At 32.5% G+C, this 13,245-nt stretch overlaps 2 protein-coding genes across 2 annotated transcripts; both read right to left on the minus strand.

Moving 5' to 3' along the window:
• Window positions 1-709: 709 nt before the first annotated feature.
• Window positions 710-1,885, minus strand: LOC146926450 (putative germin-like protein 2-1). Its single transcript, XM_085758807.1, has 2 exons — window positions 1,682-1,885; window positions 710-1,468 (listed from the first exon to the last, which is right to left on the minus strand). Exons 1-2 carry the CDS (start codon window positions 1,797-1,799, stop codon window positions 918-920), a joined length of 669 nt encoding a protein of 222 aa, XP_085614933.1. The 5' UTR covers window positions 1,800-1,885; the 3' UTR covers window positions 710-917.
• An 8,595-nt stretch (window positions 1,886-10,480) lies between these two features.
• Window positions 10,481-12,473, minus strand: LOC146926451 (putative germin-like protein 2-1). The gene is made up of 2 exons (XM_085758809.1): window positions 12,284-12,473; window positions 10,481-11,219 (listed from the first exon to the last, which is right to left on the minus strand). The coding sequence occupies exons 1-2, from the start codon at window positions 12,399-12,401 to the stop codon at window positions 10,669-10,671; spliced, it is 669 nt and encodes a 222-aa protein (XP_085614935.1). The 5' UTR covers window positions 12,402-12,473; the 3' UTR covers window positions 10,481-10,668.
• Window positions 12,474-13,245: the final 772 nt, after the last annotated feature.

Raw genomic sequence — 13,245 nt, forward strand, 5'->3', positions numbered from 1 at the left:
ATTGCTGAAGGTACGGCGGGAACATGCAATCCAAACAAACAGGATATTCCAAAAGATTAAGGTTTGATAATTATTTGTTCTTCTGTGTGACCTTTGACTTCCATCAATTTTCTTCATGTTTAAATTCTATTGGATTGTGGCAGAACATTGGTCTTTATTTGCTTGATTTTAAAATGTTTTCGTCTTCCAGTTTAAGATTTCTATATCAGACTTCGGAAAAGTTTAAAGAAGCATTGTCATTTGTCTTAGGGCTTTGAAAATGTCATTTCATAAGAAGCATAGTTAATCATAAGTATCCCATTCGTATGATATGTTTCGTAACTTAAACGTGTTATAATAGTATTGAAGTTGAATGCATTCTGGTTGCATGAATAGTACTCTTGCTATATCTTTTGTTTTGTTGCATTGTTATGCAGACAATCAACTGATAGAATATGAGTCAGGCTTTTATCTTCAACAAATCAACTTAGCTTTTTGGATGCCATAGATGCCAATGAATACAAAACATATAAACTGATATATGAAATTATTCAGAATGATAGTATTATTGATCACATTCTGGCAGCATAAATGCTACTCTTGCTAATTCTCATATGTTTTCTTGTATTCTGTAATGAAGAAAATCACAGAGACTGAATAATGTGAACTGATATAAATTATAATAGTGTCAATGAAGATAAAAACTTGTCTAGAAAACACCCATGAATAATTGTAATTAACATGATAATGTGGATGAGGTAAAGAAAATTATTCTTTTACGGAAATCACAACAACAATCCATTATTAAACCAAATTAAACTCCAAACAAAACAACTATGTATTCAGATAAATCACATGCATTTTATTTAATACAATAATAATAAGTAGAGAGGTTGATTGTGATTGAAGGACTAAAGTCAACTAATCATGTTCTCTAACTAGTTGTTGTCATACCAAGACTGCTTTTGAAGATAATCAATTATGCTCTTATCCACTTGAAAAGCTTTGGTAAGAACTTCGTCGGAAATAAGAGGATCAGATTTAAACAAAGCATTTGCAACGGTGATAACTCCTGGATTTTGACTGCTTAGTCCAGCGATAGCAACCGCGTTGCCATATCCTACATTCAGTTGAAAATGAATAAGACCAATTGGGAACACAAACACATCACCCTTGTTGAGCACCTTGGTAAAGAGACGATTATTGTTGTCTTGATTTGACGTCACAAATCCAACATAAAGACTGCCTTCAAGTACTATAAGGATCTCTGTTCCTCTAGGGTGGATGTGAGGTGGGTTTAAACCCTTAGGCGCAAAATCAATGCGAGCCAAAGATATACCAAGAGTGTTAAGTCCGAATAGTTGGTCTACAGTGACTTGAGTTACTTGAGAGCCTAGTGCGTTAGAGGCATTCCCAGCTTCAACATGTTTGAAGAAATCTTCAGCTTTAACAAGTGCGGGGTCTTTACAGAATTTTCCATTCACAAATACTGCAAAATATCAAATCATAGTTTAGTTAAACCAGGAAACACCATGAACCAAAACAAAAGATTCTATATCTACATGGACTAAAACCAAAAAAAAAATAAAAAAATTTATAGGGATTAAAACCAATAAGTCTAATATTTGTAGAGAACATTTTCATATGTTAGCTTAAAAATTAAGTAGTAATCAAGACTTAAAGTTAAGGAATATATACATACCACCATCTTTGGGGTCTTTGATTGCAACACAAAAGTCTTGGAGAGGGCTAGGGTCATAGGCAAAGGCAGCAGAGGATGCCAAAGCCAAGATGCTAACAAGGAAGTATATAGTCTTCATTTGTAACTCAGTACTCTTTAATATTCTTCTTATCTAAATAACTTGAGAGAATTGAGTTTTGTTGCATGTATTGCATGCTATTTATAAGAATGAAATTTTATAGTTGTTTACATTTGATATTTACCGTCATTAATTTTTTATTAAACAATGAACCATTCTTTAACAACTACGTGTGTAATTGATCTCTACACCAAAGTCAAGACCATTTTTATGCATTAGCGTGTCCACTTGACATTGAATTTACTACCTGTTCTAGTAATGGTGATTTTATAATGAAATTGTTTTGGGCTAAATGAAATTAAGATAAGTTTAGACCAACGGTGTGGCAATATGTTTCGGTCAGTTAACCATTTTATTCAGAGTTTGATCTTCGGCTAGCGCATACAGTAAAATATATGTTGGGAGAGATCAATTCAAATTATCTCGTATGATTAATCTTTGACTTGTGCGTTAGGGTACCGTTGTTTACAACAACAAAAAAAGATAAATTTAGACTTTTTCTTAGTTAGTTGGTGGAATTTGGAAAATATTTGAGTAATTGGCACAATCGTACCATATGTTCACCCGGCAAAATTGAAAGACCAATTCTGATTTACCTTTTCAACAAATAATTAATTAGAGGGCTCTGATTTTAATTCATGTTAATATTAGTTTATACCTGTTCTTGTAATTGTAATTTTATAATGGAAAAGTTATTGGCTAAATCAAAATATGATCAGTTTAGACGCTGTCTTAGTTCTAGAGACTTAATTATAATTGCACTCTCTTTTGCAAAGTTTGACTGCATGTGACTAGGATTTAAAGTTTAAAACATCGTGTAGTGCTTGTGGAATTAATGTGGCAATTTCTTTGAGTAATTTAGTCACAATCATGCCATCACTAATACATGTTACAAAGGCAAAATAGAATGACCATTTCTGAATTACCCGGTCAACAAGTAATTAACCGAGGATCCAAAAGGTTCAAATGAAAACACAAACATGTATTTTTTTTTTTTTTTTTGTGGTCGGAGTTTGAACCCCGGACCTTACATATATTATGCATTGTCCCTACCAACTCAGCTAAGCTCACAAGGACAACACTCAAACATGTCTTGCAAATTAGGAATGGTAGTAATTTTTTAAATCATTTTGTAGGGTGAGAGGTATGATCTCCCATTGTGCCGGCCATAAAAATGGTTCCTTAGGATGGATAATTGAAGTATTCTCGTCCTAGCTCAAAGCATAGAGAAAGGAAGCAAGTTTAAGTTTCTAATTGTTAGAGCAGGTTGGAGTTCACAACTAGTTGGCCCCGTTTTGAGTTTAAGTTTAAGTTTAAGCTTCGATTTCACTGAATTTTTTTTGCATAAGATTATCGTATAGACCTCATCTTAAGCTTCATCAATAGCAATTATGCCAGTTTTCTACATTCATCACTTTGATTGAAACCCTAACTTTTGTAAATTGCTCTAATCTAGGTATTAATTAATCTTTTTTCATATCCATTTTCTTGATATCAGAGTCGGTCCTAAGATTTTTGGTGCTATGGACGAAACATTAAAATTGTGCACTATTAATTATTCCAATATTTTTCTTCTTGCATTTTCGTTTAAAAGGTTCATTTATAATCAAAGTTATCTGAAAGTATATTTTCAATAGAATTAATCAAAACGAAGTAAAAGGAAATATATCTATATAGTACTGACTACTAACTAAAAGAAATAATTTTGGTGTCCCTAAAAAAATGAGGTCTTGCCCCTCCCGCCCACCATCAGCGCCACCTGTGCTTGATATCATTGCAAAATATTAAAAAATATTATTCATCTTCTCTCTTTTTTCTTCTCTTTACGTATAGTAAAAGTTATTTTAAATTTTATTTCTTTCTTTTATATTTATTGTCAATGTCCTACTCCTCGTAAAGCAACCAAAATTTTGAGAGTTGATTGGTCATATTATTTGAGAACCTAAAGTTTCCTTCAACCGTCAAAATTTTGGTAAATCATGTTTCTTCTTAGATTGTGTGTTTTGACTGTCCCAATTAGGGAAGGCAATTGGACCTAGGTCCGATGAGCACCCGCAAAAAATACCCACAATGGGTAGGGTAAAACCCCGCTTTTATGGGTATGGGATTGGGTCCGGGTAATTACCCGCAAATTTAGCTGGGTATGGGTGCAGGTAAGGGCACTATACTACCCAGCCCTGCAACCCGCATATACATATTTATATAATATAATAAATATTTTATTTATTTTTGGTCTACAATTATTTAATTTATTTAGCTATTTTAACATAAACTTAAACCTAAAAACTAATACGATAATTGTTTCATCCTTACCTTTGTAAGCTCACGAGCTACACATTTATGATTTAAATCAATTTGATGTTTATTTTAGCATGCACTTTTTTATATGTATTCTTAATGATTTATTTTAATTTTCGAGGAATGTTTTTTTATTTGGCTAAATATTACGATTTCTACTATTTTATGAGTTGCTTCAAAAAAAATTAGATCATAGTTTTATTTCAATTGTGATGTTTTTAATTGTCTTTTTATAATTAAAGTGCGGGTAATGGGTACGGGTATGGACACTTAGGTGCCCATAGGGTATGGGGAAGGACACTAAAGTTGTTACCCATGAGGGTACGGTCATTTTTTACGAACGCAGGTATGGGGAAGGGTATTATAGTACCCTACCCATTGGGTACCCATTGTCATCCCTAATGATACCTTCTAGCACGTTTGGGGTCAATTATGGAAAGTTGAGTGCGCTTGGACCATGGTTTTTTAGAACCATCACTCAACATATTAGATTTTTTGGTTGTTGACTTATCCATGGAGTGGCTATGTTGGTACCAAACTTTGGTGGCTTGATCTAGGGATGATGATGACTTTGATTTTGTAATAGGGAAAGTTTTGTCATCCATTATAAACAAATTACATCGATCATTCCAAATCCAAGAATGGTATGGTATTGGTAGCCTTACAAATAGAAGAAACACATGTGTTATTTCCATGACCATGGTCATACAAATTTATTAATAGAATTTTAATTGAAAATATAGATGAATAATAGTTAAGATGATGAAAGTTAAGAGTTGTAGCTTTCAATATTGAGTTCTAATAAGTATAGACTCAAAACTATGCATAAATTGAAATTTTAATCAAAATCGTCTATAAATGTTTGATTTTCTCACTCAATACATCGAACGGAGAAATACATGAAATGAGAGAGAGAGAGAGGGGGGGAGAGAGAGAGAGAGAGAGAGAGAGAGAGAGAGAGAGATGTAAGGTTCCAACTTAAGATACACACAATAAGCTATCCTCTTATATATTCAATTTATCGGTCTTGAAAATTAAGATTCTATTTAGTGTTTAATTTTTTATTTTTATTTTGGAGATAATCCTCTAATTCTTAGGAGAAAAAGGCCATATTTCATAATTTAATAAATACTATCAAAAGCATCGCAAAAGGTGTGTCAAAGAATAAAAGTAATTATGTTTGTCCATATATATGCATTTTGCAAACTCATCAATCACATGTTAATCCTGAAAAGAATCATACTAGTCCATGCGATAGTCTGGATGCTAATCCACATGGTTCGATGCTTGCATGGCTACCATGCGGTAGTCATGCACCCTTTTCAGTAAAATAATGACTTATATGGTAATCATGCAAAGAGTCTCCTTAAACCAATTTACTTTGAAGAACACCAACTCAATCAAAATTTTATGATAACAAATAAACTCAAGAGAATAATTTTACCATCTAATGTCTGTTTGAGTGTTCTAATAAAAACTTTTTGATAAATACACTGTGTCATGCATTTGACATCGCTATATTGAGAACAAAGTTGAACAAGGAGCAAAATCTTGCACAATCATTGTCACTAGACTATTTGTCCTGCATAGGGATGGAAATGAGTCGAATTGAACTCGTATGAGTTTGACTCGATTTTTATATGAACCATTTTTTTTCTTTTTATCATGAGTTAGTTTCGTTCAAACTTCACGAGCATCTTGATCTAACACATTTGATTCAACTCATTTGTTCAAATCATATGATTCAAAAGTCAATTTTTTGTCTAAAAAAGTAAAAAATAATTCAGACCTCTGACCATTACTTTTTTGAAAAGGAAAAAGATTGAACTAAAGTAAAAGATATCATAAACATAAAATGATTAAAGGATAGTCACAAATACAATGTTCAAACCTGAATAATATGCAGATACCACACCAAATTTATTAGGGTTAATTATTCAAAATGATCTTGTAATACACATGAACTCTGACCCTATAAAAATAAAGACAGATTTAAACCTTTTAATTTGATATTCTTCTAATTTTTTACCATATAATATACATGAAGTCTAGAAAAGTGTCGTAGAGGTTTAATTTTTTCATCGTTATTTTTCAACAAAACATCCTAAAATTGCTATGTTTCGGGAAGAATAGAAATACATACTCAAATATAGAAAAAAATTATAAATGTCCCGAAATCATAAGCAATTGTTCTAATACTCCTCTCCTGTGCTTGTAAAATCTACTAAAATTGACCGAAAAACATGATCAATCATCATTAATACAACAACGTTTTCCTCAATTCAATGGTAATTAATCTTCTTAACCAATAAAGCTGACTTTGTGAGATGATGATCAATTGCTATTCCATTGAGCCGAAAAATTTAGATATTTTATTTATTGAAAGTTTTGACATCAAACCATCAAAAGAAAAATAATAGCATGTCATTATGTCCTAGGATAGGAGAGCATATATTATATTAGGGTTTCATTATATTTTGGTAGAAAAATATTGGTTTTATAAATTGAAAAATCAATTGAGAAAAGTAATTTGAAATTGGTATTAGAGATATACTTTAGCTTCAAGTAAGTACTAGTCCTAGAGTAGTATATATAGTTGTAACCACCCCATTAGTGGGTTAATTCACTCATTTGTAACATTCACTTTATCATCAATACAAAGATTATTTGAGTTCTCTCTCATTCCTTCATTGGATATTGGATATCATGGTATCAGAGCTAATCTGGTATCCTCTTTGAAGGATTTTCCGCTGCATTTTCTTGAGAAAATTTAATTTTCTCATCTTTAATTTTTATTTTTATTTTCTCGTTCTCTTCCTAAATCAGTTTCCTCTGCGTCCTGTTCATGCTATTTCGATTTTTTTCTGATAATCGGTCGTTAATCCTTCAATCTTCAAATTCGGTTACGATTTCTTGATTGGAATCCTGTTCTGATGTAATTTCAAAATCGATCTGTGTTCGTTTTCGTCATTTTCCCCCAAATCCTAGGGTTTCGAAATTTCTTGTTCAATTTCAACCTTGATTTGAGTTTCTTGCTAGAAATTGCTCGTTACTTTTCCCCCCTAATTTCTAGGGTTCCGTGATTTGTTACTTTCTGTTAGTTTTTGGTTCAATTTCACGTGCGATTCGTATGTCTTGTTCGAATTCTTCATCGATTGCAATTTCCAGTTTCTGAATATCGCGATTTCGAAATTTGATTTCTTATGTTCTTGCGACTGCGACTTTGTTTACATCGCATTCCATTACAGTTTGTGGTTTTGCTTCAGTTTGCAATTCGGTCTTCATTTTCGATCCGATCGTCCTTGATTCGATTTGAATCTGATTTCGCACGTGTACGTATGTTGTTTGAAGGATTTCTTTGTCTCGTTCTTGTCCATCGATTCTTAATACATTTTTTTTACGATTCCACTTTATCATAAGCTTTACTTTGCGTCAGTTTTCCCAATTTCTAGGGTTTCTTAGTTCTATAATTCTTTCTGTTTGAGGTTTCTTTGTTACTTTCTGTGTATTCTTTCATTTGATACAACAATTCGCATCTGATACAACAATCGGTTTCCAATTATGTTATGGTGAGAACACCTCTTGAAGCACTATTTCTCCTTCCTTTTGCTTCAATTGGACATGGCTTTATGTTCTGTTTGTGGAGGTACAGAGGATGGTTTTGTGTGTTGAATTCCTGGTCATACAATCCTCTGGTATGATATACTTCTTTTGAATGATTATGTATTGGAATTCACAGTTTGGAGCTAATTTGTTGGCTGTGTTACTGAGCAACTTGAGCCTATCTGGTTTAGTGGAAGTCTTGGTCACATATTTTGTTGCTTCTTCTGTGTCTCTTTTGGATTGCTATCAGTTGAGGAAGTTATATTTGTTGCCAACCTTGCTTTTGATGTTCACAAGCTGGTTCTGTCTTACTTATCTTTGAGATATAGTTTAGGAATTGAACCATAAAGGATTACACACATTAGTGATACGACTCCTAGTTTCTTTTGTGATCAGTTTGGTTTCCATATGTATCACTTGGTTTGTTATGTCATTTTTGGGTGTTGATCGGAACTTTTACATCATTGGAAGAAACTGATGGAGTTGATTGATATGAGAAGAATATTTGCTTGTGGCCCTTCTAGTTTTTTTTTTCTTCACTTCTATGAGATTTACACAGTGAGCTAGTTGCTTTGGCTTATTTCATTTCTGGTGTTGTGAGCTATCATTTTTTTGTCTATGGAATGGAGCTTCAAAAGCATATTGAGCTACTATTTGGTGCCCAAGTTCCTTGCCTTAGTTGCTGAGTTTGTCCCTTGTTATGAAGCTTCATTCTTGCTATTCAGTTTGGAAGATTAAAGCTTCTACAAATCATGTTCTATGAAGACTTTTTGTATTGGGGCTACATAACTGTTACGCCCAATATTGATTACTAAGTTTGGTTTAATTGTGAGTTGCCTTTGCTTTTGTTTGATATTTGGCGAGGCTTATGGTTCCAGCTCAGTTTTGGATAGCTGGTGGTTCTTTGATTGGTTACCTTTCATTTTGTTCATGGATCGATGATGACTTTTGGGCAGACCTTTAAAGCATCTTCTTGGGTTCATTTTTGATGTCTCTGGCTGCATATTTGGATTTATTTTATGCAACATTACTGCTGCATTTTTTTCATCTCTGGGTTTGGCTTTGTTTTTTCTTTATTAAGCTTCATTGTTGGAAGCCTTGATTTGAAGTTGCATCAACATGGATTTGTTTTCTATGGTTTGAAGACACATCACATGGCTATGCATCTCTAGTGGCTTGCATTTGGTTTTTCTTGTCTCGGCTCGGCATTGAAGGGCATCTTTTTTTTTTTTTTTTTTTTATCTTTGGAACCTTGGTCTTATTGCTTCCATTGTAGACTTTGGCCCTTCCTTGCACTTTTTTTTCTTTTGGATATCATCATTGATTTTGGATATCTTTGTTCTTCTTGTCTTGTTTTTCTATCTTGAGTTATTGAGAACTTTTGATGGTTAAGCGTTGTGCCTTTTAAGGCTTTGTTGATATTTGCTTCTACCGGATGGTGGTTAAGCGTTGTTTTGTTGCTTCTTCCTCCAAGAGGTTAAACCTTGAGTTGTGGTTTCATCTTGTTGGATAAGCATTTGGTTGTTGCTATTCTCTTGGCCAATGTATTTCCGGCATCTCTTCTTGTATTTTCCTTTGTTTGATATCCTATGTATTGTTCATCCCAAGTTGGAAGTGTTGAGAACACCTTCCAACTTGCGGGAGACTATTAGAGATATAATTTAGCTTCAAGTAAGTGCTAGTCCTAGAGTAGTATATATAGTTGTAACCACCCCATTAGTGGGTTAATTCACTCATTTGTAATATTCATTTTATCATCAATACAAAGATTATTTGAGTTCTCTCTCATTCCTTCATTGGATATCATGTTTCCTAACAATTGGGAATTGTAAATATAAACAAAAAGTTAAATGTTTTGCTTTGCAACACAAATGAAAATAAGAAGAAACCAGGAAAAGAATTCTCAAAGAGAAAAGTAGTCAATCATAACATTATCACCCCAAAGAATCAAAGGGAAGTGGTAAAGAATGAGAAGAATATACATATTATACAATTTGTAAATAATTGTATATAAAAATAGGTGATATCTTGTTTTTAGGGCTTCTTGAACCATGAAAAATATTAATTGATTGTAGTCCGTCTACGTTACAACTCATAATAACTATTCTCTACATATTGAAAAATTATAAAAGAAAAGATCAGCTTAATATGTTGTTTGAGTCAATTTATTGATGTTAGTAGCAAACCAAACATTGCTTCATAGGTACCTATGTTCAATGTGCAGATTTACTACAATGTATGGTACTCTCGCAAGCCGAGATGTTGACTGTTGCGCAATTCCGGAGTCATTGTTTAACCTAGATGGTCTTGGTGAAAATGGTCACTTGGTTATTTAGATTGCTGAATGTGCAGGAATATGTTTTGTTTGATTTTAAACAGGTCCAACAAACAGGTTTAATTGTTATTTGTTCATGTTTAAATTCTATTGGATTGTTTAGAACATTGGTCTTTATGCTTTGTATGATTTTAAAATGTTTTCGGTTGCTCTCGGCTTCCAATTTAAGATTTTTATATCGGACGGACTTGGGAAAAGTTTAAAGAAGCATTGTCATTTGTCTGAAAAATGTGATATACTAAATTATTCAGAATGATAGTATAATTGATCACATTCTGGCTGCATAAATGCTACTCTTGCTAATTCTCATATGTTTTCTTGTATTTTGTTCTGAAGAAAATCACAAAGACTGAATAATGTGAACTGATATAATAGTGTCAATGAAGATAAAAACTTATATAGAAAGCACCCATGAATAATTGTAATTAACATGATAATAGATGGGTATCGAAAATTATTATATTTTATTCAAATCACAACAACAATCCATTATTAAGCATATAACTCACATGCATTTTATTTAATACAAATACAATAATAATAAGTATAGAGGGTTGATTGCACTAGCTGATCGAAGAACTAATTAAAGTCAATTAATCATTTAGAGGAACCATGACTAATCATGTTCTCCAACTAGTTGTTGTCATACCAAGACTGCTTTTGAAGATAATCAATTATGCTCTTATCCACTTGAAAAGCTTTGGTAAGAACTTCGTCGGAAATAAGAGGATCAGATTTAAACAAAGCATTAGCAACTGTGATAACTCCTGGATTTTGACTGCTAAGTCCAGCGATAGCAACAGCGTTGCCATATCCCACATTCAGTTGAAAATGAATAAGACCAATTGGGAACACAAACACATCACCCTTGTTGAGAACTTTGGTGAAGAGACGATTGTTGTTGTCTTGATTGGATGTGACAAATCCAACATAAAGACTGCCTTCAAGTACTATAAGGATTTCCGTTCCTCTAGGGTGAATGTGAGGTGGGTTTAAACCCTTAGGCTCAAAATCAACGCGAGCCAAAGATATCCCAAGTGTGTTGAGTCCAAATAGTTGGTCTACAGTGACTTGAGTTACTTGAGAGCCTAGTGCGTTAGAGGCATTCCCAGCTTCAACATGTTTGAAGAAATCTTCAGCTTTAACTAGCGCGGGGTCTTTACAGAATTTCCCGTTCACAAACACTGCAAATAATTACATCATAGTTTTGTTATATCAAAGAAATTTTAGCAGTTTTTAGTCATGGCCTAGCTAAACCAGGAAACACCGTGAACCAAAACAAAAGATTCTATATTTACAAAGACTAAAACAAACAAAAAAAGAGAAAATTTATATGGAGTCGGTGGCGGAGCCAGAAATTTTAGATTGTAGGGGCGATATCCATATACTATAATACTAAATATGTTATTTTACAAAAAAAAAAAAAATACATATTATAGGAAGATGAAAGTAAAATAATAACCTTATAGTAATAATGGAAGTGAAATAATAATACTTTTCAAAATTACTCTTATCAAATATTAATTTATTTACATTTCAATAAATACCAAGTGGAAGTCACTGACTTGAGAATTGGAGCGGGAATAGGCTGAGTCAAGTTAGGTTTTGCAAATTATTTGTATGTACTTAATAGGCCGACCTTGTTGGCCTAAAAGACTTTATCTATGGTTTGTGGCCTGACTTTTTTAGTTAAATAGGATTCTAAAAAATATTGGTATTCCCTGTTGAACAAAAAAAAAATGGGCTCACCTAATGTAGGCCAGGTTAAAGGTCGGGTTGACATGTTGTCACATGTACTTGCAAAATGCAAATAATGCAACTATTAGTGTATATTAATAAAAAAAAAAAAGTGTCTATGATTGCATTGAAAATTAAAATGATGATTTAATTTGGAACAAATTTTTATTACAAATGAATCACTTATAGCACAAAAGAAATATATGTTATGATTAATGAATCAATTTATCAATAAATGAAATATGAATTAGTTGGACCAACTTTACTATAGTAAAATAAATTTTTTATTTTTTTACTAAATAATGGGGGCATGAAGTTGGCTTAACAATAATGTTATATACGAAAATTAATAAGTAGTGGAGGCACATGCCCACACAAGGGTACATGTAGCTCCGCCACTGTATGGAGTAAAACCAAAAAGTCTAAGATTTGCAGGGAACATTTGCATATTTAAGCTTAAAAATTGAGTAGTAATTAATCAAGACTTAAAAGTTAAGGAATATATACATACCACCATCTTTGGGGTCTTTGATGGCAACACAAAAGTCTTGGAGAGGGCTAGGGTCATAAGCAAAGGCAACAGATGATGCCAAAGCCAAGATGCTAACAAGGAAGTATATAATCTTCATTTTGCAACTCAGTACTACTCTTTAATATTTTTCTTATGTAAATAACTTGTGAGAATTGTGTTTTGTTGCATGTATTTGCTTGCTATTTATAAGAATGAAATATTATAGTTGTTTGCATTTGATCTTTACCGTCATTAATTTTTTATTAAATAATGAACCATTCTTTAACAACTACATGTATACTTGATCTCCAAACCAAAGTCAAGACCATTTTTAATTGCATTAACGTGTTCACTTGACACTGAATTTACTACCTGTTCTCGTAATGGTAATTTTATAATGAAACTGTTTTGGGCTAAATAATATTAAGGTAAGTGTAGACCGGCATGGCCGCTGTGATATATGATTCGGTCATTTAACCATTTTATTCAGGGTTTGATCTTCGGCTAGTGCGTATAGTAAAATATATGTTGGGAGAGATCAATCCCTTAAATGAATTTTAATTATGATTAATCTTTGACTTATGTGTTAGAATACGGTTGTTTAAAAGAAAAAAAGGTTGTTTAAAAGAAAAAGAAGAAGAAGATGATGAACTTAGACTTTTTCCTAGTTAGTTGGTGGAATTAGGAAATTATTTGAGTAATTGGCACAATGCTAAAATATGTTCACACGGCAAAATTGAAAGACCATTTATGATTTACCCTTTCAACAAATAATTAACTTCTGATTTTAATTCAAATTTATATCAATTTAGTACATGTTCTTGTAATTGTAATTTTATAATGGAAAAACCCTGGGCTAAATCAAAATAAGATCAGTTTAGACTTTGTCTTAATTCTAGAGACTTAATTATAGGGTGCGTTTGTTTTAACTTTAAAAAAATAGATTGTGTTAAAGAACCTAG

Source organism: Medicago sativa, chromosome 4 (assembly GCF_051527215.1).
Source record: "Medicago sativa cultivar Bolivia chromosome 4, Bolivia_mono, whole genome shotgun sequence".
NCBI lineage: Eukaryota > Viridiplantae > Streptophyta > Magnoliopsida > Fabales > Fabaceae > Medicago > Medicago sativa.